We start from the raw sequence: 27,297 nt of genomic DNA, 5'->3' as shown, positions 1-27,297 counted from the left end.
GCATTCAATGAAATTTATATATATTTTCGTTTAATTTGTATTTTCTAAAGAAGAATTATAATAATGATTGAATTTACATTAGATATATAATTATCCTTATATTTATATATATTGTTACGCCCGGGGCGAGGACTTCGATATATATCGAAGGCGCGCTCAAAGAAATCGGCCGTTCTCGCGAAACGCGGGAAATAAATAAGCACTTCTAAGAACAAAGACACTTTAATGCAACACGAAACACAGAACCGAAATCACAAAACGTTAATAACATTGAATAATAATGCAACGGAATGAACGACGCGCGCGGAGACAGTCCTCTTCCGTGGACGAACTTCCTGCTGACAAAATAACGGATGGCGAATACATGCGTAGGGACGGGACACGGGGGCGCAACACTATATAAATATATAAATATATATATATATATATTTATATATATACATATATATAAAATTTTATACATGCATTGTTTCAAAATATATTACTTATTTTTTTAATTAATTTCAAACGACTTAAAACATTAAAATAAATAGTTATAAAGCTTATTTTGTTCGAAATGTCAAAATAAATATATTAATTTAATTTTTAATACATAATTTTATATATAAAAAATTGAAAGAATAAATTTTTCTGCAAAAAACCTCATTAATCATTCATGACATATATGTATACACATGTGCTACTTTTCGTATTATACTTACTAATTTATATTTGCATTACGACATAGTTAGAATTCACCAAAACTAGAAAAACAGTTTTAAACACGTGATTGAGTGAAATAAAAATTTATAAAATAGATTGTTTTCCGTTACATAAAGTTACCACTGATGACTTTTCAAAATTACTCACATGTTCTTTTATCTTTTTATATGAAAGATGTGAATATATATATACAGGATAGTTGCATTTATAATTAGTATCTTAAAATTATAGTGAAAATATCTGAAAATTTTTAATAGTACGATGCATAACGAGTAATATAATAATCAAATGTTGAACTATTTAATGAACAGGATATGAATTGTTAAGGTATGAATTGTTAGCGGAGAATAAAATATGAGTTACTTCGATTTAGTAATGAATACAGTTTATTATGTTGAAACAATGATTGCTATAACATTGACATTCTTTGCAATTAAATTAATATATTTTTTAATTTGAGATTTATATATAGATATATATATATATATATATATATATATATATATATTTTTTCTCTTACTATGTTTCATCAATTTTTTTACTTTTAAAAATATATAGAATTGTGTTATTACACAATTCTTAAATAAAATATATAAATTTAATATCTTATATTTTATTTTACTGATTTCATTCGGTTCCAATTCTAATAAGCAATTTTCGATGAAAACCATTAAAATATTCATTAACAACAAAATTTATTTTATTATTGTATAATATCGAGTAATCTTGTACAGGACATTACTGTTTATACATCAGTTTGCCTGTCTCGTATATTATAAGCAATAGACAAAGCAAATTTTTGCGTGAACCATACCGATTAAAATTAAATAAATATTTATAAGCTTTAATGATTATCGTACAAATTGTCAATTGGTTCCGAAATGTAATCGAAAATGAATTAAATTATATCTTCGAGACATACATCTCAATGCAAGTTTTCAATTCGAAAATAATAAAAATAGAAGCGATTATGTGATTCCTATCCTCCAGAATGTATGAATATAATCGAATATTATTCACGTCCGATAGATTCAACTTTAAACAACAATCGAATCTGATTGACTGAAGAAGTCAATCAGATTCAGTCAATACAGTTGTTTCAGCCTAATGTGATTTGTTGATTTAGATTAGTGATTCCCAAATTTTTGATCATCTTTTCATAAATTTCATCTAAGAATGTTCTATTTTTTGCCTATAAAAAGACATTCTTCGAGACAGGAAATATCATTTCGAGGAATAATAATCACTTTGGGAACCGTTAATGTTTAATCTTCGTGCAGGTTTACTTTAAAAACGAGATCAAAATAATAAATCGAGTACAAATCTTTATACGCCTTATAAAAAATTAAAAGCTTTTCATCTTATATATTCGCATTGAGCGACTAAAAATGCAACCTATATAATTGTTTCTCTCTTTTACATTCATACACGCATACATATAGACACATTTTACTCTCTTTTTATATTTTTAAGAATGCACTCTATTTAGCATTAAAACATTTGATTGATCAATTTAACAATAAAAGAGACAAAAATCTTTTCTCGACTGATCAATGAAATAATTTCGCGGAAATTTATAACACTAAATAGAGTTCATCTTATGTCAGTTGGCAAAATAAAGACTGCAACGCATAAAAAAAAAACAACCAATAAATTTAAACGATAAGCAAATCGCTTGTTCTAAAAAATTCTTGATTGTTATTCGCTTAAGTTTCTACAACTTATTCTTTTTTTTTCATGCGTATTGATCTTCATAAGAACTTACTAAAATTCTTGATTTATCATCGCGTATCAACGCATGCGGGTACAATCGCGCCGTGTTTCATAAAAAAGTCAGAGTAATAAATAAAAGATTACAATATAAAAAAAGAAACAAAAATATGTGTACGTAACACATTACAAAACGTTACTCTACGTCGCGGTGGCGTATCTTTTTAGCGAATCAGCACCTTCTTCTTCATGTGGACAGGTACAGTCGATGATAGTCGTTGGCGCCAAAAGCGCAGTTACATTTCGGACATTTCCGTTGTCGCGTCTCGTAACGTGTGCGCAAACAATCCCAGCAAAATACATGGAAGCACTTGGTGAGTACAGCGTCCTTGCGCTTCACTTTGCAAGACGGACAAGTTAATGTCTCCTTATATTCCCGCAATTCCTCTGCCATAACTTCATCCAATGTTTCGGCGAGTTCAATCTTCTTCATACGCTCGACCTTGCGTCTAAGTTGCGCTATTTCTTCCTGCAATATTATTGCAATTTATATACATATATAATATTAATAATTTGCGTAAGAATATATGTATACACAAAAATAATTCAAAATATACAAGAAAAAAATAAAGCTCTTTCTATTATAGAATATAATATTTTAAATCATAAAGTATACCTGTAATCTTTTAGTTTTATATGCTTCAGCTTCCAAAGAGCTTGTTTTCTCTGCTACAACCTGTTGCGCCTCCTTCATTTGAGAATGATATTTTTCTATAACAATAAGAGTGTTACATCATTTTTTGTTGGGAGTAAGATATAAGAATTATTCAGTCTTTTTTAATATTCCTGATTTCATATTGCAATCATATATTGAATTAATATTAGAAACAAGAAAAATAATATAAAATTGTTTCTTACATAAAATATATCGTAATAAATTAATTGTGCTTTTATTTTAATTTAGCTATAAATAATTCAATATGATAAACGAGCTTAAATAGTATTTATCTTTGTCTATTTTTTTAATTTATTTAACAAGAATGATATAGATAAGATAGAAGATGTCCACTAAATAGTATAAATACTTTGGATTTCTATACAATTATAAAAGTTTGCGTAAAGTCTTACCAAGATGGAGTTTTAGATCGGCAGCCGATTGTGCGCTCTCTATTGCTTTTCGTTTGTGCATTTCCATCGCCTGCTGTCTTACAGCTAATTCCTTCTCCACCGTGGCGAGAGAGTTTTGTAAGAGACGTTCTTTTTCTTCTAACTTTCGTACGACGACGTTTGCTGCTTCCACTTGCGTTGTCAGTGTGGATACTTGCTCCTTTAGCACATCCTTTTCTTCTCTTGCGAGCTTATGCAGTTGATTACTCTTAATCCGTTCTGTCATAAGTTTGAAATTTGCATCGTCCTTCTCACGCAACTGCTGTATCAATCTCGAATTCTGCTCTTGCATGTCCTCAAACGCTTGTCCAGTCACTTCCATCTCATTCAGAAGTGCTTCCTCTTCCTGCAGCCATACACAATTCTGTTCAGCGTTACATCTCCGTTCATTTAACATCAGAGTAACTTAAATTATATCCCCTACGGTCTAATAGAAGAGCTTCTAAGATGATATAAAAGCTTTCACACGACAAAGATTATTAAAGTACAATAAAAACAAGATAATTCTCAAGTCAAATATTTTGCAATTAATTTTACCTCTATAATTAATTAAGATAATACATAAGGTTCGCTCTAATCGTTTTATATATATTAATTTGTTTAAATATTGACAAATAGAATCAAAAGCTATAAGAAAACTATAGCAAATTTATGAAGAGTGATCTACCTGTTTTTGACCAGCAACTTGACGTTGCAAATTGTACGCTTGTTCCTCCAACTTTTTAATTTTTATTTGCGCGTCTTCATCGGCTAACTTTTTACGTTCCTCGCGTTTACTTTCCTGCAAAAACAATAGTACAATTGATTATTATATTATTATTTAGAAATAAAACAAAGTACGAATACAGGTATCTATGCGATAACCGATAACAATATTATATAGTAAAATATTTTAATATTTGAGTTTTTCTTGATCAAAAATATCGACTGATCATAGTAATTTCATATTTATTTTATTTATTATATCTATCACGTTATTTTGTTATATCATATATATATATCAAAATGTCGTAATTGCTACAACATACTTGAATTTTTTTAACTTGCTGTCGTAAATCCTCCAACTCTGCTCTTGTCTTGCGTTCTGCAGCCATTAATTGTACTTTGTCTCGTTGCTCTTTTCCAACACCTTTATACATGTCTAAGAGAAGTTTCATCTCTTTCATTTCATTCACTGCCTTTCTGTAATCGGATATTTATTTTTTTTTATTTCTTCTTATATAGAAATTATATATTATCTGACAATAAAAATATTTGTATTTTATTTTAAAATGTTAAATGTCTATGAACGTACTTGAGTTGTGCCTTTAAGTCCCTCACAATCTCGGATTCCACCATCTTTCCGTCTTTGGTGCGATGCGCAGGATCGCGGTGCTCGGTTTTCACAGATTCTTTTTTGATATCCTTTTCACGTTTAATGTCTTTTTCCTTTTTTAAGGTTGGCGAAGTTAACGTTAGAGAATCTGGTGTTCCTTTGTTACCCTCATTCTCTCCCACTTCGATAGTTTCCACCTCTTCGTCAGCACCAGATTCTCTCTTTATGGTAACACTACTTTCTTCTTTTATCTATTTGTTATTAAAAAAAATATAAAAATAATAGTAAGCAGTAAATGCAATCATAGTCGTATAAAATAGTTGAATAGTTCAATATATTAATTGTAATATTTCTGGATGACCTTTCAGAATTTTATTACATACATACAAACAATAAAATGCGTAAAAAAAAAAACAACTACATTTTAAAACATATTTTATATAACAGAACATGTTTTAAAAAATTATATAATTTTTTTTCAAATATATATATTATTATACCTGTGTAGAACCTGGCAAGGAGTTTGATGCATCCTCCTCTTTTCCACTGCCATCTGAATTATTTCCTTCCTTGTTTTCTTGAGATGTTTGTTGGCCTAATTTTGCTGTCAATTCTTCTACTTCTCTTTTTAACTAGAAATATTTAATAAAAATATAATTATTTAATTATTTTATGCATTAATTCTCTATCATATGTAAAATCTTTTTCATTATATAAATTTTTAATCTAAAGAACTGAAATTAATTGTACACAATTTTATTTAGATAAAATTAAAATTAACAATCACATGTAATATAAATAAAATACTAAAATACTAAAAAATGTTCAAAAGTTAATTAAAAACTTATGCTCTATATGATTATATACATATGTGTACCCGAGGTATTTCAGTAGAAGCTTCCTTATACTTTCGTTTATAACGATGCACTTCTCCCTTCAATTGCTGATTGTGATTCTGAAGAGAGGTAATTAAATGTCGCATTTCTCGATTGATCGGACCTGTTTGTTCATTAGCTGCTAGATTCTGTTCAAACTCGATGCGAAGCATCTCGTACTCTTTGCGTAATTGCGCCAAGACATCTTCGAGTTGTATACATTCTCCGCGCAATTTTTTTTGAGCCATTAATTCTTCACTCTATATAAAGAATATCGTTTTGATAAATATTAAATCTTGATTTTTATCCTCATAAACAGACTTTAAATATCCAAAGTATTTACCTCCATCATCTCAATATGACGCAAATGTGCATTCTTGCTCGACTGCAATTGTTGGCGAGCATCATCTAATTGTGTTTTTAATTGCATGGATTCATTATATAATACAGAAAACTGCGATTGCAAACATTTGTACTCTGTTGTTTCCACAATTACCGATTCGGGAAGCTGTCTTATCTGAAACATTTAACATACAAATTCTATGTTACTTCTATTTCTATTTATTGTAAATAACTGAAATAACTGACGAAGCTAACATAACATAAAGTTATATTAAAGTGATTTATAAATACAATTTAGGATAAAATTTACTTACATCCATTTTCAATTTTTCTACTTCTTTCAAGGTGTCGCGATGTTGCTGATGTAATTTATCCAATTCCTGCAGTCTGTTGTTAGCTAATTCACGTGTCTCTTCAAGCTCTCTTTGTAAGTCTTCCAGCTATAAATGTAAAATACATATAGAGAAATTAATTCCGTATAAAATTAACTTATATATATAATTTTTTACATAGGAAGAAGAGATTTTTTACTTTAGTCTGTGAAACGCTAGAAGCAACCAAAGTGTTCGGTTTGTTGCTGCCCTTTTCGTCTGTACCGTGAATTTGCTGAAATGCTTTCAACTTTTCAATCGCTTCACCAAGATGATGTTCTAATTTATCGTTCCTTGCCCGCACTTTGTTCAATTCATATTGCAAATCATCCACTTGATTCCGTAATTCTGCTACAAGAGTATCTTTTCCCATTATAGTATCTTGCAATCGTGACATCTATGAATAAATATATTTATATAAAAGAATGTGCTTTTTCCTCTATTGAATTAAAATTTAACGACCTATAGCTGTTAATACAATCAATATAATAAAAATCAGAAAGTTTGATATAAATAAAACAGAAATCAATTACCTTCAATGAACTAGTGTGATGTTTTTCATGTAATTGTAGATTTAACACTTGTAAATTTCTATTTTCCATTTGAATTTCTGCATTAGCGCGACGTACAACTTCGTCAATATTTGGTGCCTCTTCTGTATAATAATATTTCATATATTAATCATATAATCATGTAATTATATAATTTCTTTGCAATAATTATCATATAATCATGTAATTATATAATTTCTTTGCAATAATTATATATAATACATCTAATAAAGTTTTTTCAGAATTTCAGAAAATTTCACAAGAAGATTACTACAAAAGTTATTTAAAATAAACTGCAAGCATCTAGTTCAAGTTGCTCAAAAGCTGTATTGAGATGTAATAGAAAGAAATTCTTTCAATATACTGTACTACATAAGTTACTTCAATATACTTACCACCATCAAACTCTCCTTTGAGTGCAAGAGTAATCTTTTCATTTCTTTGAGACAAACGATCAAATGCCTGTACAACTTTCGACACTGCTCGTTTTGATACTTGAACACGATTTGCTAACTTTTCATCTAACTCTTCTTTATCCCAGGAAGATAGTTGCATGAGAAATGACGTCGTAGCCTCACTCTCATCTGTAATAAAAAAAAGGAACTCTTTTGTTAAAAGAATTTTTCTGAAGAATTTTGCTATTATATTACATCTCTCTTAAAGTCTTCTTACTTTTGTTTTCAGATTCGTCAGCAGTTTCAGCATCAAATCTCTGCAGTAGTACACGTATGTCTTCGTTAAGCTGATTCCAATATCGATTAACTACATTAAGTACTGCATCGTCCTGCATTTGACGTTTTTCTAATTGTTCAATACGCTGTCTTAACTCAGCTTCCATTCTGTGTCTTTGTTCCAATCTCTGAGATGAATAAATTTTAGAGATATATACAAATCATATATAACATTTTATATGTAATTTATATTTGTAAAAGAGTGTATGTGTGTGTGTATTATATATTCTACTTTTTTGTTACATACTGCTTAATTTCTTATTCTATTTCTTATTTTAATTCTCTTCTATTTATAATTATAAATTATTTGTTTTAATTGTAATGAAAATAATGCAAGAGGTGTTTTTATACCTGTGCAAGCTTCTTATTCTGAAACTGCAGAACCTTCATATCCATCTCTTCAAGAGTGGATATAGGTCCAATCAGAATTGGTTCAAATTGCACCTTTTTGATAGCTGGTTGGGAACTGATGTCCCCGCTGTCTGCTGATCGTTTCGACATCTTTGCACTCAGATAATATCTCTAAATAGTGATAAAGCAATAAGTTATTCATTCATTTAGAATATTAAACAAGAAAACATATTTTTTCTTTTTTCGGTACAATTTATAGACTGTTTCAAATCTTGTAAAAAGTATCCCTATGTTTTTCATTTTGTTCAAAGTTTCAGGTAGAAAGAGTAATTTAAAGATTTTTCTAGTACAATTTTCTTCTTTAAATTAAGTTCTTGTATCATTGTTATCAATTTTCTTCTTTAAATTAAGTTCTTGTATCATTGTTATTATATGCATTTTCTAAATGCTTTTCATCTTGTACAAAAAAAAATAGAGCCAATTAAGTTTCAAGTATTAGATTTGCAAATATATTTAAAAAAAATTGAATAGCTTTCATAAAATAAATCTTTTCCATATTTTTAGTTTCTGATATTAAAAATTATAATAAGAAATATGTACTGCATATCTTGTTAAGACTTTGAACGTATAAAAAAAGATAGATATGCTTATATTTTAAATATACAATTCATATTTTGATATAATGGGGCAGATTGCAATATAAGAGATTTATTTAGAGAGAATTTTTAAAAGAATTCTTTGTTTCTTAATAAAATTTTAGAGAATATCTTGATTTTTCCAGGAATAAAAGAAATTTTTAAAAGTTCCGGATTATCCATATTTTTTTAGGAAAGGACACCCCGAGTTTGTATCATTTAATTTCTTGAATCTCTTGAATATACAGAATGCTATCTAAAAATTAAAGATTTTAATCTTGAGTGTTAACATATGCTATTCTATTATGCAGATATTTATAAACATATATGTTCAGAACTTAGAGTTTGAGAGGTTAAATATAATCTACATCAAAAAAAATCCATGTAAACATTAAATATGAGTTATCAATATTCGATGTAACGTGACAAATCTTCAAATATACGATCTCATATATATAAGCAAGAAATAAATATAATTTTAGATTAATAAAGGTGAAAGGGAGGGACAGTAATCTAACGTGACATCTATTTTTTTAACCTCTTTTTTACGATTTATTAATTATGATGGTTGGTAAACTATGATGAAGAGGAAGTTGTGTTCAAAATAGAGGGATCAGACGTAGATAATTATCGTACGCCACGAAGACGTACGATCTCCCAAATTACTCCGATCTGAAACGGCAATTCTGTTGTTATTGATCGCGAGTGCGCGCGCGCGCGCGCGCTTACTTGCAAATATACCTCGGTACGTGTGATTTCAAGCTTCAACGTCCACCTTCTGCAGCATTCGACACGCTTCTTCGCCGCTATGTCATTCCCCGATGTACCGCGCCTTACGTGCCAGATCGTTCGCCGCGTTCAATCTCCGCATCTTCCGCGATCTCGTGGACGAGGGTCGTAAACGGGGACGGGAACCGCCAGTTTGTGAACTTGCCTAACGGAAATCACCATCGCACGAAAGTAGAAGGTCGAGTGTGCGCGAAAAACGGTACTCTCATCCGGTGGAAACGCGATATACGGCTCGCTCGATACTTACGACGGTCGGTAAAGTGGGAATCGCTTATCGACTTTTGTAGTTCGCCCGCGAAAGGGCGCTGCGATCGAAGCATGATGGCGTGGTCGAGTCAGGTGGTCGGTGGTCGATCTTGTTTACCCTGCCTACAGTTTCGTATTATTTATTGACACGCGGATGTATTTGATATTTTTCATCGTTCATTATCATCGTTAAGGTTTTTACTATCTCGGGGAGTATTAATTAGTTTATTTTGTTCACATCTATAAAAATTAAGTATGGATTCGAAGAGGTTAGCTTTGTCGAAAAGTATATTGGAGATGAAGGTAAGTTGTTAAAGAAAAGATATTGATGAAATGAAGTTGTACAAGATAAAGTATTATTGTACGATGATACACGAGTTTGTTTGTGAAACAGTTCATGAAACGGACGAAGGACAAAGTGGAGAAACAGCAATTTCAAGAAGAAGGAGAGGAGTACTTTGGAAAGCACACATTACATATGAAAGAAGCATCGTAGGTATACTTTCCATTATTTCACACAAATTCACAATATTATATCTATTTATCTAGATTAATAATGCAAATAAACGAATCTTAAAATGTTGTAAGTTTCACTTTACACGATTTATTATTTGCAATCAAATTTGAAATAAAAATCTATAATTTTACTTATTATTTAATATATATGTGTTGTTTTAGAAGTATTTTTGTATCATATGATACATAAGATTATAAATAGAATTTTGTCATAAAAATTTTGTTACAATTTACAAATTATTTAAAGTGGCTCTTTTAAAATGTGTTATTAAGATCAAAATATTTTATTGACAGTGTTGTTGCTAACAATTGTAATATTTTATGTTTAAGTGGAAAATTCTTTATGGAACCGAGCTATGTTTTCTGCGAAGAACTTATCGAAGGTAGGTTAAGTTTTCAAGGAATGAATCCAACAATAGAGAAGTTAATGGAAGCAAAAGAAAATGCAAAGCGAGGCCAAGAAGAGGTTAAACAAGAAGTTGATGTATCAGACGAGCAAATGGCTGTTCAATGGAAAAAAATGCGAACAAAGTTTGACGTTATGCAGAGAAAGAAAACGCAATACAAAACTAGTAGAAAATCGCAACATAGTAAGACGGATTGTAAAGAAGAACCAATGGAGAAAAGACCAAAATTTCTAAAACCAGTGGACTAGATCTGTAATTTGGTAAATAATTATATTAGTTGCTTATTATTATAGGTATTATAGGTATTATTATTATAGGTATTATTATAGGTATTATAATAGTACGTGTACTAATAAAATATTTTGTACAATGACAAAAATAGACAAGACAAGTTGCTACACTAGCATGTAAATTTGACATCATAAGCTGTTTATGATATCACTTCGAAGTTTTACATAATATTGGAGTTGACACACTAGCACACATAAATTTGACATCATAAACTAATAATTTTGAGTTTTTATATCATATTGAAGTTGACATCATGTACAAATTTTATATTTTCACATAATATTATATTAATATTATGTAAAAATATAATATTAATATATAAATATATATAATATATAAATATAATATATAATATATTAGAATATATAAATATTAGTATATGTAATATATAAATATTAAATATATATGTATGTGTATATATATATATATATATATATATATATATATGTATATATATATGTATAATTAGTTAATGCCACCTTAAATTTTTATATATATGTTGCTAGAAGGAAATCGCATGAAATATTATTTGTCACGTTTGGAATATATGACATATATATATGCATATATTTTTCTTATTCATAAAAATTTTTCATGTAACGTTCAAGACAGAGCTTGTATATTTTTATTCACATATAGTTTTCTTCGTTACGAAATCTGACGCGGTGAGCAGTTTCCGAAATGTTTCCACACATACACCATCACTGCAATCCTTTCGTTGTCCTTCTTGCCAAAACGCATCGAAACTATTCTCCGGGAACTCGAAACCAACGTTCTCGAATATTTCCCGCATTTCTTCCTTGTCGCGAATCTGTGTAAAAAATTAACAGAAACTTTTCTCGTAAGGAAATTTTTTTGCTTCGATTATAACTTCTATATATAATACTATTTATGTTTAATTAAAACTAAAAATATATATATCGATAAATATATATCGATATGATAATATGCTATTAACTTTCTGCGACGTATAAGCAATCTACCTTAAAAAGATCTATATGTGTCAAGCCGTATCTCGTGAAAATGCTGGGCGATATCAAGCAATGAACGGAAGTTTGATCGCCTAAATTCTCTTTATCTGGATATATACCTGCACGTGGTAACATTGTCATTGAAAAATCCGATCTTGTGGATGGAAGTCCTGCTGCGCGAATTTCTATAATATTTTCTAAAGTTTATATTTCAAGTATTTATTTATCTTGAAATTCTTATTAAGTTAATTTTAAGATGTGAGAATATTAAAGAGAATATAACTTACTTGCGCTATCAATTGTTTGAACATTTCCTATGCTATCACCGTATGTGCTAACATAATCTGAATTCGCCAACGATGCTTCTAAAATAATATTTTTTGGATATCATCGTCGTTGCAAGTTAAATTAAAAAACTAAAATATGAATTAAAAATTATTTAAAATTATTTAAAATTGTTATTAATATTACACAAAAATTTATATAATAATTAATAACAATTTTAAACAATATTAATTTTAATATCATATTTTAATTTTTTAATTTAATTTGTTTTTCTAACTTTCCTAATTGGTCGACCTTTTATAAAAAGTATATGTGTATGAGAAAAATTTAGAGATACTAAAGTTATCGTAATTTATTCACGTTTCATCTTTGGCAGAACTGGCAAATTGCATCTCCAATTTAAGAGATTAAGCAATTTTCTGTAATTAATATTTCCGTCTTTGCGTAACAGCAACGTATCCATCAACGGAGAGAGAAATTCCTTGTTCGGAGATATGTGAAACTTCTCGAAGATCGAGAAAACCTCATTTTCGGGTAGAACTCCGCCATAATTCTGAATCATAATTTCATAATTTGTATTTTACATAATTTGTTAAAATACGACTTTAATTTTTGTGTATGATTGATTAACTTAACGATTAATAACATCTTTTGGTTATTCTTATGCGGAAATTTAAAACTCAATTTATCGTTACGAAAAGAATTCAGATTAATTACAGAATTTATGTATAAAATTATAATATAAATAAAATATATAGAATAAAAACATATATAGAAATTAAAAACATATATATAGAAATATTATGGATATATAAATCGCGAAATATGTCGATATACTTGATCTAGATGAGAAAGTTCGTCCTCTATATCCAAGAATGGTACTTCCGGAACGCGTTTCTTGAGCTTTTTACGGAAATTACTTAAATCGCGTAGACATTGCCACCAGAAAAGAGTCTGCTCGTTTAAATCGGTATCGCGTAAAGAGTCCGAAGCATCGAACTTATCTTTGACGCTTTTCTTACCATGCACAATATCTGCATAAAGATGCGATGTTTTCGGATCTCTTGAATTACAAGTTGTTTGTTATTTTTTGCCATTTCTATCATTAGTTCTATCATTAGTTATTCATTTATTACATGAAAAAGTAAACCGTTAATTATATCTTTATCACCTGACAACATTATTTTATAAATTGATAGAAATGTATAAATCCGTAAAAATAGCTAATTAAAAATATTCTCGTTTTAAAGGGACTTTAAAAGGATTGGAAACATTTTTTTATTTATTTATTCATATGAGCGAATTTGTTATGTAAGAAGTTGATGCGGTTTTTTTTAATTCGTACATGTCACTATAAAACATACAGATATAATACTCTGAGATTCAAGATTACTTGATTCGTCCGACAAATGATCTAGTGCGTTTCGTGAAATCTGCTTGTCGATGATCGACTAATGTAATTGGCTCGTTATTAATCCATGTAAAAATTCTTCTGATATGTGATTCTAATTTCTGACTTTTCGTGGATTTACCAAATCTGTCAGACTTATCGAAAGGCTTTTTATAACTGTGTACAAATTTTATATAAAGACAATTTCATCGAATTTGCTTAAATAGCTATAAATTGCTTATACTCTTACGTCACGTATATGTATTACTTACTTTCTTGTAATTTGTTCCGATGGCTCGTAACGATTATGCGATTTTCGGTACCAAGAACGCGTAATATCCTCTCGCACTTTCATCGCGTTTTCCTCAATTTCAGCTATTTGTTTCATCTTTTATAAAAAATGTAATTAATGTTAGTTAATTACAATTTTTATATTAAGAATTAGATAGAAAGGTGACCTCGACGTTTCAAATTTTACGCTTTGGAAGAACTATTTATTAATTCCCGAATTAGATAAAATATTAAATTAATAAAATACTTATGTCCTTTTCGGCAAAATCCAAAAATGTTTTTCTATCGCAACTTTAAAAATAATTCTTAACTTTTGGTCGATATTTTTAATCTTCAATCTTCAAAATTTCGATTAAAATTTTTGAAAAAAGATTCCTCCAAGGCATTTAAATTATTCTCGATATTTTATCGAAATTTTCAAGGAGCATCCTATTATTCCTATGAATAATCATACTACGAGACTCTCCCTATTGTCGATACATCTTTCACCACTTACACACGATATCACGTAACGAAATACCGTATAACAGTTTTGCAATGGAATTGCAGAAACGGAATACGACTTATAGCGCCCCAACGACGTAACATTATACACGAAGGATATATCGAATGAAGTTGTTCGGTTAGTTCTTCGCTTTTTTTATTTCCACGTCTTAAGTACGTGTTAATTTTCCAAGATGGATTTACAGCGTTTAAAAAGCGGCGTCTTATTGCACGCAGCATGTGATTCAATTAATTACCGCATTAATTATCACCGTTGACGTTATGTAATAACGTAAAATAGAGAGTTACGCGCAGTTCAATAATTTCTGGTATTTAATATCCCTTTCTGCTTATATGTATGGTATATATATGCGAATGTATATTTTTTAATGTATATTAATAGCCACCATGTAATAACGCGATTATATATCCATACATATTTAAATTTTATAAAATGTCTGTCACTTGTTCTATCAACTCGTAGATCTCGTTACATTTGTATTAGAATTCTGTCGGATTTGATATCAATTATATCCCTTTATTGCCAAAAAAGCTTACAAGTTTTGTATATATTCGACGATGTCGGCTGAATTTGAATAGAAATTTAACGAGATTTGGTAACGGATAGCTGGCAGATTGACGTGGCAAAAATTTAAATATCATTAAATATCATTATCATGTTTATAAATACCCAGATTATTCGTAACACATAGTAGTATTCTTATTATATGTATGTAGATATATTGCCGTACAAAATTCGTACACAACATGACATTTATATTAACAGCTGCTCCTTTATCCGGGAAAGCAATTCGCGCTTGTTGCACCACTTTTCCGAGATTTAATATATTCTTACAGCTGTCACGTCCACCTATGATGCAATAACATAGCTTGTTTCGTCTTGTTTCTCAGATGAAATACCGGACCGTTAATTGCGGTAGCATGTGGCTCGCCTTGAACGGCTCTTCCCTTTAAAAACGCCGCAGGATGGTTGGCGTATCGAAAATCGTGACCCGATGACCGCGTCGAGAAAATAAAATCAAACTCGATAAAAGTCGAATCGCAAATCTCTCACGTACATCGGGCAACATTGATTTCAGAAAAAAATATCGCGGGCTTTTACTCATGTCCGATATTGTTCCGATAATATTTTCAGCCTCACGATTTTGTTTACGATGCAATGCAAAACCGAATCGATATGCCAGTTAAAAAAAAGGGATTTAAAGTATTATTCCAAAAAGTTGTGCAAATCGTAATTAAAAAAAAAACGAACGATACCCTGAGAAAGAGAAAAATTTATGTCATTTTTATTTTACAAAAGAAAGATCGCGGATAAAATTAATTTTTAATGATCGCAAGCGCATTTGCATCGGATTATCAAAAGATACGAAATGAGTCTCTGACTGAGTCCTTTTAAGAAATTTTTTTATATTTATAATTTACAAATTTATTATAATTTTAATTCACTCTTCCCCCTCAATTTCTCAATGATAAATGTATCTGAGAAAGGAAGAGTTGTATAAGACTCTGTTATCGGCTTATCTATTCTGAATGCATTATGAATTAGCGTTTAGAAACAAGATCATCCGTACTTCTTCCTACTTGATCCGCTCGTACAATATATGATTAAATCCTGATTGCGTTTAATGCGATCACGTCGTAACGAACGGTAACTACCTATCGGCCGTGACGATTTGTTTTCTCCAAAGGCGCGGCGTGCACCAATTCGCCATCGCGAATAAGACTACCGTGAGACGAGTGCGGATGCGCTCGTTGCGAGCACTCGCGACGTGTTATTTCCAGAGAAAAGAGCGCGCGTTACCAAGATTACGGACAATTTGCGCGATACCTCAATGATTGGAATCGTGTTCGAGGAAGGGGGTGGTCGGGGAATCTCGATGCGAATCTCGAGGGCACACAATGCGGCGACTTTCCTTCCTGGCGTCGAACGCTTCCCCTCCGTCCGCCTGGTATTCCATAATTGTTCTGGAAAAGCAATTAAAGCTCCCCGACCCATTGATTGGAGAATGATTAGTGCCACGACGATGGAATTAATCGTTCCACCGAGAAGAGATACAAGGAAGATAAAGGGAGATTGCACTACTTTGTTGATGATGATAACACAAAGAATCTTTTTTGTATATACTTCATTTCTTTTTTTTTTAATATTCATAATTCATAATTTTTCATAATTTTAAATATTCATAATTTTTTAATATTAATTTTTTAATATTTTTTAAATAATTTAATATTTTTTTATCACTATGATATATAAGAAATATATTACATCACTTCGATAAATGCTATCATGCAAAAATTAATGAAAATATTATATAATAGCAAATTTATACAATAAATATTCTACAGAATCGAATGATAAATATATCTTGATAGATAATGATAATGAGATAGTAAATATTAGATATTAAGTTGTGCAGCTACCGATCCTAGATAATTTAGAATGTGTGCTAATCTATCTGGCGCGTCTATTTTATTTTTTTTTACATTAACGAGGAACATGCGTCTCTGAGAGTTTTATGAAGAGAGAATGTGATAGGCTGACGGTCTTGTTGTTCGTCTTGTACGTGCTAAATATTTGAGTCAGGTTGTCGTCGGTATTAAATGACGAGCAAACATCGCCGAAGAAACATCGCGGAAGAAAACGCCGCTCATTTATCAAGTGCAAACAAGGCATCGTTCTGTCTACTTTCCTCGCATTATCCCTTAGAATAAGTAATTCAATAAATAATACGAATAAGTTATATATTCAAATAGCTTGGATAAAAATTTCCCCCAACACAGTCGTGATGATACAGTGAGATTAATTGAAAATAATAATTGAACTGAATGAAATTATTTCTATTACTTTATCTATTAATGTAAATATATCTCTTTCTGTCTTTTTTTAATATCTCTTTTAATATAACATCAATTAAAAATATATAAATTAATACATTTAAAAAATAAATTAATATAAAATCAGTTCGACTTTCGATATTATTTATGTAAGCTTGATACAATAAAATTGATTTATATAACAAAATTTATTTATACATTTCACACAGCATCTCTCCGTTTGTGAAGGAATGTATGAGAGATGCACGAACACGCAAAACGTTTTATTTGATAAAAACTTTCTCAATGAAGAGTAGATGCAAATCTTTCTCTCGTGGAATAATTTTACACAAGATACAAATCTTAAACGAGAGACTACAAGAAAAGAGAACAATCTTGAAATCGTACATGTGCGTAATCTACAAATGTGCGTAACGAGAAAAGCCCGAGATCTCGGTCGACACTCGATATCGCGTCCAGCTGTGCGCGGAAACGGATTTTTAAGTTACAACCTCGTGTAAAGAGAGAAGCGCTAAACGGCAACGAACGCTTGAAATTCACGCTCGTTGCGTCGTCGTATTGCACTTTAAAGCAGCAGTTCCCAAACTGTACAAGCGAGAGTAAAAATAAACCACGGAAGATATATTGCAAGAAAAGATAAGAATGTGACATACCGTGCTTCGCATTAAACATATGTACATTTCTAATTTTGGAATAAATCGAAAATTTATAGAGTTGATGATTCTCATGATTTACTCACTAAAAAAAAAAAAAAAAAAAAAAAAATATATATATATATATCATTATAAATATATATATCATTAAAAAAGAGTCATTATTTTTCTTGGATTGCTAAACCTCAAAATTTACTCTATAGATTCATATCTCGATCTCTTGATCCAGAGTTAAGCGACTTTACAACTTTACGATCTTAATCTTTCGTTAAATAATTACATTCGAGTGTAATAAATCATGGGATGCGAAGAAACAGAGCAGAAAATACCATAAGAAAAGGATTTTTCATCGTCTGCCATGTATAAAACGCTACGCGAGTAAGGTCAGACTATTCAGAACAGACTTCCCCTGAAAAGGGAGAAGGTAAGAGATGCTTCTTTTGGGAACCTGTTGGTAGCATGTGATACGAAACAGTGTCAGCGAGCGGGGTCAGCATGTGAGTAAAACGGTAACCGAGCGCGAAACAATATTTGCCCGATAATCAGCCTGGAAAACGTTCTCTCCACGTGCTAATGGATTTAGCGGTGACAGGACGCGAAACCACGTGTGCGCCCCGCTCCGGCCAACGAGCGTGCTCCACACGCGTGTTGCACGAATGTTTGCCGTGCCGTGTCGTCTCGTCTCGTCTCGTTCCCGTCGTATTTTACCGCGACAACGATCGATAGGAGTTTTATTCATGCGAACAAACAAACCGTTCGTCCCGGGTTTTTTTTCGCGGCGAACGAGCTCGAGAGCGATTCGAATTCGGGTCGAATTCTAACGCGCGGGAGACCCCGTTGTTTTATATGTCATAGATTTATTGCGGAACGCATCATTTCCCGAGAGTCTCTCAGCAGGTATAATTACGGTACAGCAAGCACTACTACTTACGTGCGCCCCTTTTGATTGAAGCTTTCATTTCGAGAAAGAACCTGTTGCCTAGAGAGATTAAAGAATAAAGGTTTTTAAATTTGAAAATTTAAATTCAAGAAGAAAAGAGAATCATGTGAGAAATAATTTGTGAAGATACTTTTTTTAAGAATAAAATGTGAAAAAAATAGGAAAGAGAAAAATATGTAAAATCATATTACATATTTTAAGACTCAATATATATTTGTAGATATATTGATTATATTATTTTGGAATAGGGGGAGAGATTAAGAATGTTCATAGCGTATGTATGTTTTCTTTTTAGAATAGAGAGAAATCAAGAAACATAGGAAAAGTATATCAGATGGGTAGAAAAATTTTTCTTCAATTATCTTTTCGAAATGTTAACTCTATTATTGCAACTAAAGTAGGTCGACACGAAGTTGCGACTGATCTCTACTACAATCTTTGATCATTGTTCATTTCGTCGTTTCCTTTCGCCCAATCGATCGAAGAGCCATTCGCAACTGTAATTATCGCGACCCTGATAAGGCACACTGCGACGTGAGCGGTAAAGCGTCTTGATATTGCTTTCACTTAGTATTTCTTATGATATCAAACGAGTATCAGACGCTCAGCTATATTTAGTTTTGCAGCGCTCGATTTCTTCAAACGTATTCAACGATATCCGAAAATAGGATTTTCTTTGTCTTGACTTTTTCTTCTATCCGTTAAATAAAATAATTGCTAACAACATATATTATTGTTGACTGATCCGAATAAATCTTTTCTCGAAGAATTTATAGAGATAGAGATAGAGAATCAATCCAAAGATCATCAATCAGAAAAAAACAAATAATAAATAATATATATGTATAATTCTTCTTCCAAAATTCTTTCACGTTTTTTTCTTTAAACAGGATCTTCGATTCGATGTCTTAGATATTTTTTACTCGTTTCATTTCGACTTTTACGATTGTGCCGTTATAATGTATCCTTATTAGAAAAACGACTTTGAAATAACGGCAAGAACTTCAACTCTGTCACCATCCATCATATTTGTTAGCAAATTGAGTTCATCAATTTGATGAAGAGAGATCAATTTCTCTTCAAATACCACCGGAAGTAGCATCGTTCTTATATATCTAATCACGAGTCTATAATTAACGTGACCGAACTTACAGAAACGTATGAAATGCATTAGTGGAACCTTTGTATTATCGTCTATTAAATCAACAGCTTAGATAACATCAGAATTTTTGAATAAGGTCAATTTAACCGGTTGTTGAATGAATTATCTTAAAAATGGCACGCCATTACCTTCGATCTAAGGAATTTGAACGAAGAGTAGAGAAATTCTTTCGGAGAGAGAGGAAGCAAACGTTTGCCGAATATTTTTTATTAATTTTTATTTTATTTTTTAATAATTTCACAATGCACTATTTTTTTATTTAATAATATTGTTTGATACACCAAAAATTGATACAATAACTTTAGTATTAAGACAAAATATAATATAATATAAAAAGTAAAATATAATATAGATATAAGAATAAGATATAAGAAAACTATAATATAAAATCGGCTGAGTAAGGCAGGAATTACCGCTACAGTAAAATTAATATATGAAATAAATGTGATGACGTGTTTGTGTATATGCATGTTATTTTTTCTTCCTAATAAACAATTATATATATATATATATAATTTAATATTATATTTATTTATATTTATTATATATATATATATAATTTAATCTATCGAAGAGTTTTAGTTTATATATTTTCATGAAGATAATTTTGGAATTCATTAATCAAATAAATGGCTGCCTCTGATGTAGATGATACGTATTCCAAGCGAAACAAAATGTGTAATGTAAAAACGTGCGTAAAAAAATAATTATAAAAAAGAAGACACCACAATTCGGCATTTATGGTATGTAGAATACGCACATATATCTTGTACATATATCTCGTATAATCAGTACGTGATTACCTCTGAGGCAATTATCGTCGTAATTTTAGAATCAAGGAAACTGAGCTAATGATATCCGATGATATGTCATGTCTATTTTAGATACTGCCTATTAATTCGATATCTCGTCAGACATTTTATTTACATCTTCTTCAGCAGATAAGACTACAGATATATGTGCGAGTTTCGCAATCTTTCGCAGAATTTTTGTATCCCGAAATGATTGTGCGACAACAAACCATCGTCGACGCTACCGAAAAATTTTCGCATATGACATACGAAATATACAAAAAAATTAAGACAAAATGGTTTTGTCTAATATTTAATTCCTTAATAAATTATTAATTTTACTTTCTATAGTAGATTGTTTCAAGTTTTGTTAAATCTTGAAATATCACATAATAAAAATTAAATAATTAACTATAGAACAAAAGGAAAAAAAAATAAATCTGGAATAAATTTAACAAGCATAGAATTCTCGATAAATTTGACAAGCATAAAACAAGATGAATATTTCGTAGATCATATGATTTTTAATAAATTTAATTTTTGATAGATTTTTTTCAGACACTTCAATGTATATAAAAACATAGGAAGAAGGGAAAGAGAAAGACAAATCGGTTACTAACTCGATCAATTGTTTGGATATAAATAAATCGATGATAAATCAGTAGTTTAGATTTAAATTTATCGGGCAGTTTCGCTGCATTAATGACGGATTAATTATATATGATGATTTTCTCAGAAGTGTACACATTATGAAACACATACTATGTGATTATTACATTGCGACAGATAGATAAAAGGTATGTAATGCTTAGTTTTCAGTTTCATTATGAATTGTAAGAAATATACTGCCGTTTGTATGTGTATGTAATTCGGCTCACGCGTGATTTTTATAAAAATTTTTTCTTTATGGCACAAAAGCCATAATTAAAGCTATAAAGATTTGCTGAAATGCGATTTATGTCAGATATTAAAATGAAATTTCATACTGTAATAAATATCTAGAGTTCTTTCATTCACACGAATCAGTTTCATAATCCCGAACTTTTCACTTTCATAAATGTCTGATCGCATACCTAGATTTCTTAGTCCTTAGATTCTTACTTTTGCCTAAGGGAATCTTTTCGGAGTAGTATATTAGTTACATAAATATTTAAATCTTTATGTATTCCGTTTTTCATAGAAACTCTCTCATAAGTTTTTATTTTATTAAAAATTTTTCATCTTTATATATTTTTTTAAAAATTTTCGGGCTTTATATACTTATGCTTCATACATGAAGCTCCAAATAATATATAAAATGTCCTCATTGTATACACAGCAATATCAATTATGTACGTATTAGCCGAAATTATGATATGTATTAGTCAATTATCCTCAATAAATTGATTGTCAGTGCGTGATATCGCGCTCGACAAAAAATCGTAATCTTGCAAAATTGCCGTTCGTTCTTTCGATGTTCTCTTATTATGCCATGCCGACGATTATAAACATAAAGCGTTAACGATTATCCGTTTAACTCACTGACAGCTGACATTAGCACACGAATTCCCGCGCGTTGCTTTTGATACTCCCGGTTCTCTCTGCGCTCACCTTTCTACCAGTGATAGGATTCTGTATAACATGTATAGGGTGCTTCAAATGGAAGTAAAATTTATTTTTGTCATCTCGATAGATACAAAATTTAATTTTTTCATAACAAATTAATACAAATTAATCATCATATCACTTTTTCTCTTCTTACTTTTCATTATACTTTTTTCTTGTCTATAAAAGTAAGATAACGGAAAATATTAAGAAAATAAAAATTGTTAATATTAAAGGGTGATTTCTCATTGATTCTAATTCAAAAAATAGAAATTTGTACATGGCAGTTTTCTAATAAATTTTGTCTTTATATATTATGTTTTTGTTCTTCCTTTATAGTACTGTAACTAAATCAATATATGAATCGTCCTGTATTTGAATTAGAATGCCAGCTATATTTCTGTATGTTATGCTATAATTTATTTTAACGTCAGATAAACTGAGATCTCTTCAACTTATTTGTCTGCAATTTCTAAAAAAGTATCAAAACAAGTATTGGTATTAAATTAAACAATCCGAAATAAATTTTAATTTTTTATATTTTCAACCTGTGTGTGTATGATAATTCACTTAATCTTTGATACATTTTATAATTATCGGACGTGTGTCTTTATATTTCAAAACATTTTTAAAAAATTACCAAAAATTATATATTTGAAATATATAATATTTTTATAAATAATAAAATTTTTTGAAAATTCTTATAGTAACCACTTTAAAATTATTTTTTAATATTATTTTAAATATATTATTTTAAATATATTATTTCAAATACATTTAGCATAATATAGCAACGAAAATAATTAGAAAAGTGAAAACAAACATGCATTTGTTTTTAAAGTCGTTTATTATTAATTTATAAAATTATCTAATGATTTAATAAAAATTAATAAAAACGGAGACGTAAATAGAAATAGATAGAATGGAATGATTCAGAAATAGTATATTCAAATATTTGATCGCACAATTTTATCAAACAAAAAAGGAAAAATAATTATTTCAGTTATTTATTGATTACTTTAAAGAAAAATTTATATTTGAAATACATTTTTCTCTTACTCGCAAAATCAACTATATATTTCAAACAACATACAAGTATACATGTGCACATAAATTCTTATTTTATGTTAACCATATATAGTCGAGTAAAAGATAGCTCAATGTTTTTGTTGTTTATCAATGTCACACCAAAACATATACGTATAAAAATACTGGATGTATATACATACACAGGACAAACGCAGGTGATTCCAAAAGAAAGAGAGAAAGGAGGGGGAATAATATAGCGAGACATGGGAGGAGTTCTCTGTGAGTACGCTCTCCGTCTCTCCAAAGAGACCACTCTCGCAGTGGCAGAGGTGGTCTCTGCTCACCTGAGCGTTTCAGGTGGCAGTCGCCCTGCTGAATCGTTCAGCGACGGGTTCTCTTCGTGTAAGCGCCGCGAGCGCGATTCGCCAGAGAGATTCGCACGAGACTCACGACGAAATAGCGGAAACTTAAGAGAGAACGCGCGAGATTGATATGTCAAGCGAATTCGCGAGCATACTCGCGATGAGGCCCGAGAATCGCGGGTTTTGACAATTTCCCGGATTCTCTTTCAAATCGAAATAAAGCAACCATCGCGATATATCTGTCTCTATAAATGCAATCCCGAAGATAAAACGTTTCATTCAGATCTTGTCTAAAAAAAAAAGATGAAGACATACCTGTCAGAATTTATTTCAATAAAATAAAAACTGATCAATTAATAAGATTTAATGAGATATTGTGAGATTGTTGGACTGTTTTAACCACGAGAATTAATTATTAAATCAAACTAATTTAATCAGAAAAACATTTACATTGTGAAACAATTGTTGCGATATTAATTTTGTTGAATGGGAAGCAGAAAGCATTTCCGGTGCAATTGATTTAATAATTATTTATTTTAATTAAGCAGAAGAAATTTCACGGCTTGTTATTTTTTCTCATTCAGAAACATTTCTAAGATCGCTCGATTAATATTTTCATGATTTGCAAAATACTTTGTTTTAAACAATAAAAATGTGGCGTCCACAATACATGAAAATATAATAAAGTAAATCAAACAATGACATTTTAATTGATGACAATTGCCATATTAATAAATAAGAGAGAAATTCAAAGGATCTCTACTCATCTTGAAGAAAGTGAACGTTCTCTGTGATCTCGGGATCCGATGATCGAAGAGCTGCTCAGCGAGAAGAAGTTGATGGCTGACGTTTATTAAGGGTCAAGATATTTCTGACGGCAGATCGATCGATAAATAAACGTTCCGTTCAAACGACGTGTAAATTTATCGTGAAATCGACTCGTCCAACTGTATTCGGAACACATTATCATTATTTATTACATGACAAAGCTGTTAAAGGTGATCGATTGCGGAAAGGAAAACTTAAGTCTCGAAGTTTACAAGATTACGGAGTATTGTGTTTATTTATATTCGATTAACGCTCCTTGCTATAGAAGAATCAGCGAGGGATACACAAGATAAAGACATGCACGTGTTAATCAAGAACTAATTGTGCTTGTGAAATGCTAACGACGTTATTTAGATAGAGACACAATAGTGTATATAATTTAAATTAAAAAAAGTATATATAAATTAATTATTTAATTATTTCGTAAAAATTGAAGTTCTGAAAATTTTTCAAATTTCTCGTAATATAATAAAATAGAATTTAATAGAAAAGGAAATCGGAGGAAAGAGAATCAGTGTTGTATTTACAAGAAACATTCTTGAATTTCTACGAATTCGATCCCTAATCTTTCGATCTCGATGGTAGATAGCAAACGTGTCATAAGGCAAAGATTAATTAATGTGCACAAGATCGAACGGAATGATTTATGATTTTCTAATCCGATCGGGCCAACCTGCGAGCTGATTTTAACGGTGAGAGAATGTGAAGTAAAACGAGAGCGGTCGAAAATAAACGCGGTCGATCATAAATCTCGCGGCGACGATGTGACAGCGAATACCAACACCGTTATCGCTGACAAATGTCAATGATCACATGGCCATAATTCAACGCCACACGACAGAGTCAACAAGTATCATCATTTGTAAATGTGATCGATTGATCGCACACTTCTTGAATTCGCGGGAACGAGCGATCTTCAACGAGAGATCTTCTTTCGTAAAAATTTTATTAATAATAATAATTAAATATTGCACCGCTATAAATTCGCGGCAAGAAAAATGGTGTTTACGATTGTGAATGATTACACTTGATTGAGAAAAAGATAAAAGCCGGTTTTCGCTCGAATTTACACGAGTGAAGAGTAACACACGTTCGTAAGAATTTTACAAGTTTCTCCAAAGGAAAATAAATTTATGGGAAAGCTGATAGAAGTGCGATAGAATGAATAAAGACGATCCGTTAGGAACTTTCTAAAAATTTTGAAAGTTTTACAAAAATATCGTTTCCAAACGCCGCAAAATTGCAAGTGAACTTCGATTAAAGACTTTCATCAAGAAATGCGTATTGCCGCGAGCGATCATTGATCACACCGGATAAAGCATGATGGGAGAGGTGATCCGTGTTTCTGGTAGGCCACCGGACGTCGGGGACATCTTAAAGGAGGCTATGCTGTCGCAGAGATTCGCCGATGTAGCCTTGTGTTGTCCAGGAGGCCAGAGATTCCTCGCGCATCGTCTGGTGTTATCAGCAGCGAGTCCTTATCTCCAGGTTAGTAAAAAGTAGGCTAACTCGTCATTAAACTATTTATTTTGCAGAAATAACACAAGTCGATTTAAACGAATGAAAAAGAGAGGGAGAGAAAGAGAAAATTACTGTAAAATTATTTACTAAATTACTTTGAGATATGATAAATGCTACGTTTCATATTAAAATAATTAAACTAATTTAAGATTTCTAAATGAAATTGATTCTGAATTATGACTTCTTCTCTCTTTGTATTATCTATTTATTCAATTATATATATATATATATATATATATATATATATAATTAAATATATAATATTATTAATTATATAATAATAATATTAATAATAATTATAGTATTAATTATAATTAATATTATAAATTATAATATTATTAGATATATATATATATATATATATATATATATATATATATATAGTGACATATAATCTTATCAATAATTTAAAAAAAATTATGCTCGTATTAATTAATATTATCGGGTTAAACATTTTGAAATATATGATTATCTGGAAATAATGGAGAGCGCGAACTGTGAGAAAGCAATTACATCGGATTTGCAGGCGATCTATGAAAATTCTTACAACATTTCGAGTATTTCGCAGTCGAGAGAGAAGCTCTTATAATACTGTTAATTATCCTCGGTTATAATAAAAGGCGCAATAAAGGAGAACGTGGCTCGCGTTGCCGTTTAATTAGCGGGTTAGTTACCGCCGTAAAAACCGACGGAGTTGTTAATCTTGCACTTGAATGCAGGTACATTTCGCGGCGGATGTTCGCTTATGCTGTATTTGCTCGCCATAACCGCGCGTATATAAGACGATTGTATGCGGGCGCTGACGAGCATTTAATGCACCGAATTATATCACACGGAAATAGAGATATTGCGAGCGACCGCTCAATTCTTGTAGTTTCTTAAAATTGCACCGATTAACGTTACAATGTACGATGTTTATGACCTCGAGTCGAGTTGCGCGATCGTTAAGTTATTGCGTCATTAGATCGGAACATGAGCAAAATATTAACGAGACAGGTGACGTAAATTTTTGCAACGGGGTGCTTATTCGATTTTCCTTTTATCCCTCAATCGCGTATTTTTCGCGAGAGAGAGAAGGAGACACAGAGAGGCAAATGTTTTCAAAAATCAGTTTGACATTGAGACAATAACGCGAAGTTTTTGTGTCATTTA

The 27,297-nt window shown here is 30.6% G+C and overlaps 4 protein-coding genes across 7 annotated transcripts in view; 2 read left to right on the top strand and 2 right to left on the bottom strand.

Annotated features, from left to right (window-relative positions):
* Positions 1 to 2,298: 2,298 nt before the first annotated feature.
* Positions 2,299 to 9,693, bottom strand: LOC105250982 (E3 ubiquitin-protein ligase Bre1). Of its 2 annotated transcripts, none has more exons than XM_011257439.3 (16): positions 9,492 to 9,692; positions 8,116 to 8,286; positions 7,706 to 7,892; positions 7,429 to 7,617; positions 7,016 to 7,137; positions 6,643 to 6,879; positions 6,426 to 6,551; positions 6,113 to 6,286; positions 5,772 to 6,029; positions 5,395 to 5,526; positions 4,874 to 5,145; positions 4,608 to 4,761; positions 4,247 to 4,360; positions 3,541 to 3,943; positions 3,089 to 3,183; positions 2,299 to 2,941 (listed from the first exon to the last, which is right to left on the bottom strand). In XM_011257439.3, exons 2-16 carry the CDS (start codon positions 8,263 to 8,265, stop codon positions 2,660 to 2,662), a joined length of 2,895 nt encoding a protein of 964 aa, XP_011255741.1. In that variant the 5' UTR covers positions 8,266 to 8,286; positions 9,492 to 9,692; the 3' UTR covers positions 2,299 to 2,659. The 2 variants fall into 2 exon arrangements, with proteins under 2 accessions (XP_011255741.1, XP_011255742.1); XM_011257440.3 differs by having other exon boundaries at positions 2,660 to 2,941; positions 3,541 to 3,925; positions 9,492 to 9,693.
* Positions 9,694 to 9,862: 169 nt separating this feature from the next.
* LOC105250981 (M-phase phosphoprotein 6) lies at positions 9,863 to 11,250 on the top strand. Of its 2 annotated transcripts, XM_011257438.3 has the most exons (4): positions 9,863 to 10,088; positions 10,180 to 10,277; positions 10,632 to 10,968; positions 11,038 to 11,250. In XM_011257438.3, exons 1-3 carry the CDS (start codon positions 10,041 to 10,043, stop codon positions 10,954 to 10,956), a joined length of 471 nt encoding a protein of 156 aa, XP_011255740.1. In that variant the 5' UTR covers positions 9,863 to 10,040; the 3' UTR covers positions 10,957 to 10,968; positions 11,038 to 11,250. The 2 variants fall into 2 exon arrangements, with proteins under 2 accessions (XP_011255740.1, XP_011255739.1); XM_011257437.2 differs by having other exon boundaries at positions 10,632 to 11,250.
* A 374-nt stretch (positions 11,251 to 11,624) lies between these two features.
* LOC105250985 (EF-hand domain-containing family member B) lies at positions 11,625 to 14,033 on the bottom strand. Its single transcript, XM_011257444.1, has 7 exons — positions 13,918 to 14,033; positions 13,649 to 13,822; positions 13,093 to 13,318; positions 12,616 to 12,808; positions 12,258 to 12,335; positions 11,983 to 12,167; positions 11,625 to 11,810 (listed from the first exon to the last, which is right to left on the bottom strand). The coding sequence occupies exons 1-7, from the start codon at positions 14,031 to 14,033 to the stop codon at positions 11,625 to 11,627; spliced, it is 1,158 nt and encodes a 385-aa protein (XP_011255746.1).
* Positions 14,034 to 25,099: 11,066 nt separating this feature from the next.
* Positions 25,100 to 27,297, top strand: part of LOC105250980 — a 28,765-nt gene continuing 26,567 nt past the window's right edge. For both annotated transcript variants that reach the window (XR_889164.3, XM_011257436.3), the window contains exon 1: positions 25,100 to 26,112. Coding sequence is in view for 1 of the 2 variants with exons in the window: in XM_011257436.3 (XP_011255738.1) it covers positions 25,945 to 26,112 (168 nt within the window). In the remaining variant the exon portion in view is untranslated. The remainder of the gene's footprint in view (positions 26,113 to 27,297) is intronic.

Source organism: Camponotus floridanus, unplaced genomic scaffold, assembly GCF_003227725.1.
Source record: "Camponotus floridanus strain SB8 unplaced genomic scaffold, Cflo_v7.5 scaffold141, whole genome shotgun sequence".
Taxonomy (NCBI): domain Eukaryota; kingdom Metazoa; phylum Arthropoda; class Insecta; order Hymenoptera; family Formicidae; genus Camponotus; species Camponotus floridanus.
Note: the sequence above shows the minus strand (reverse complement) of the source record. Positions and strands in the feature narration are given on the sequence as shown.

What these genes read in the sequence shown, in the direction of transcription:
- LOC105250982 (XM_011257439.3), bottom strand. Translation starts at nt 8,265, where the DNA reads ATGTCGAAACGATCAGCAGACAGCGGGGACATCAGTTCCCAACCAGCT. An exon ending in CAAAGGAGAGTTTGATGGTG is followed by an intron (nt 7,138 to 7,428) that starts GTAAGTATATTG and finishes ATTATTATACAG; the next exon opens with AAGAGGCACCAAATATTGAC. An exon ending in CTTCTACTGAAATACCTCGG is followed by an intron (nt 5,527 to 5,771) that starts GTACACATATGT and finishes AAATATTTCTAG; the next exon opens with TTAAAAAGAGAAGTAGAAGA.
- LOC105250981 (XM_011257438.3), top strand. Translation starts at nt 10,041, where the DNA reads ATGGATTCGAAGAGGTTAGCTTTGTCGAAAAGTATATTGGAGATGAAG. An exon ending in AAAGTATATTGGAGATGAAG is followed by an intron (nt 10,089 to 10,179) that starts GTAAGTTGTTAA and finishes TTTGTGAAACAG; the next exon opens with TTCATGAAACGGACGAAGGA. An exon ending in TTACATATGAAAGAAGCATC is followed by an intron (nt 10,278 to 10,631) that starts GTAGGTATACTT and finishes TTTATGTTTAAG; the next exon opens with TGGAAAATTCTTTATGGAAC.
- LOC105250985 (XM_011257444.1), bottom strand. Translation starts at nt 14,033, where the DNA reads ATGAAACAAATAGCTGAAATTGAGGAAAACGCGATGAAAGTGCGAGAG. An exon ending in TCGGAACAAATTACAAGAAA is followed by an intron (nt 13,823 to 13,917) that starts GTAAGTAATACA and finishes ATTTGTACACAG; the next exon opens with TTATAAAAAGCCTTTCGATA. An exon ending in AGTTCTGCCAAAGATGAAAC is followed by an intron (nt 12,336 to 12,615) that starts GTGAATAAATTA and finishes ATATTATTTTAG; the next exon opens with AAGCATCGTTGGCGAATTCA.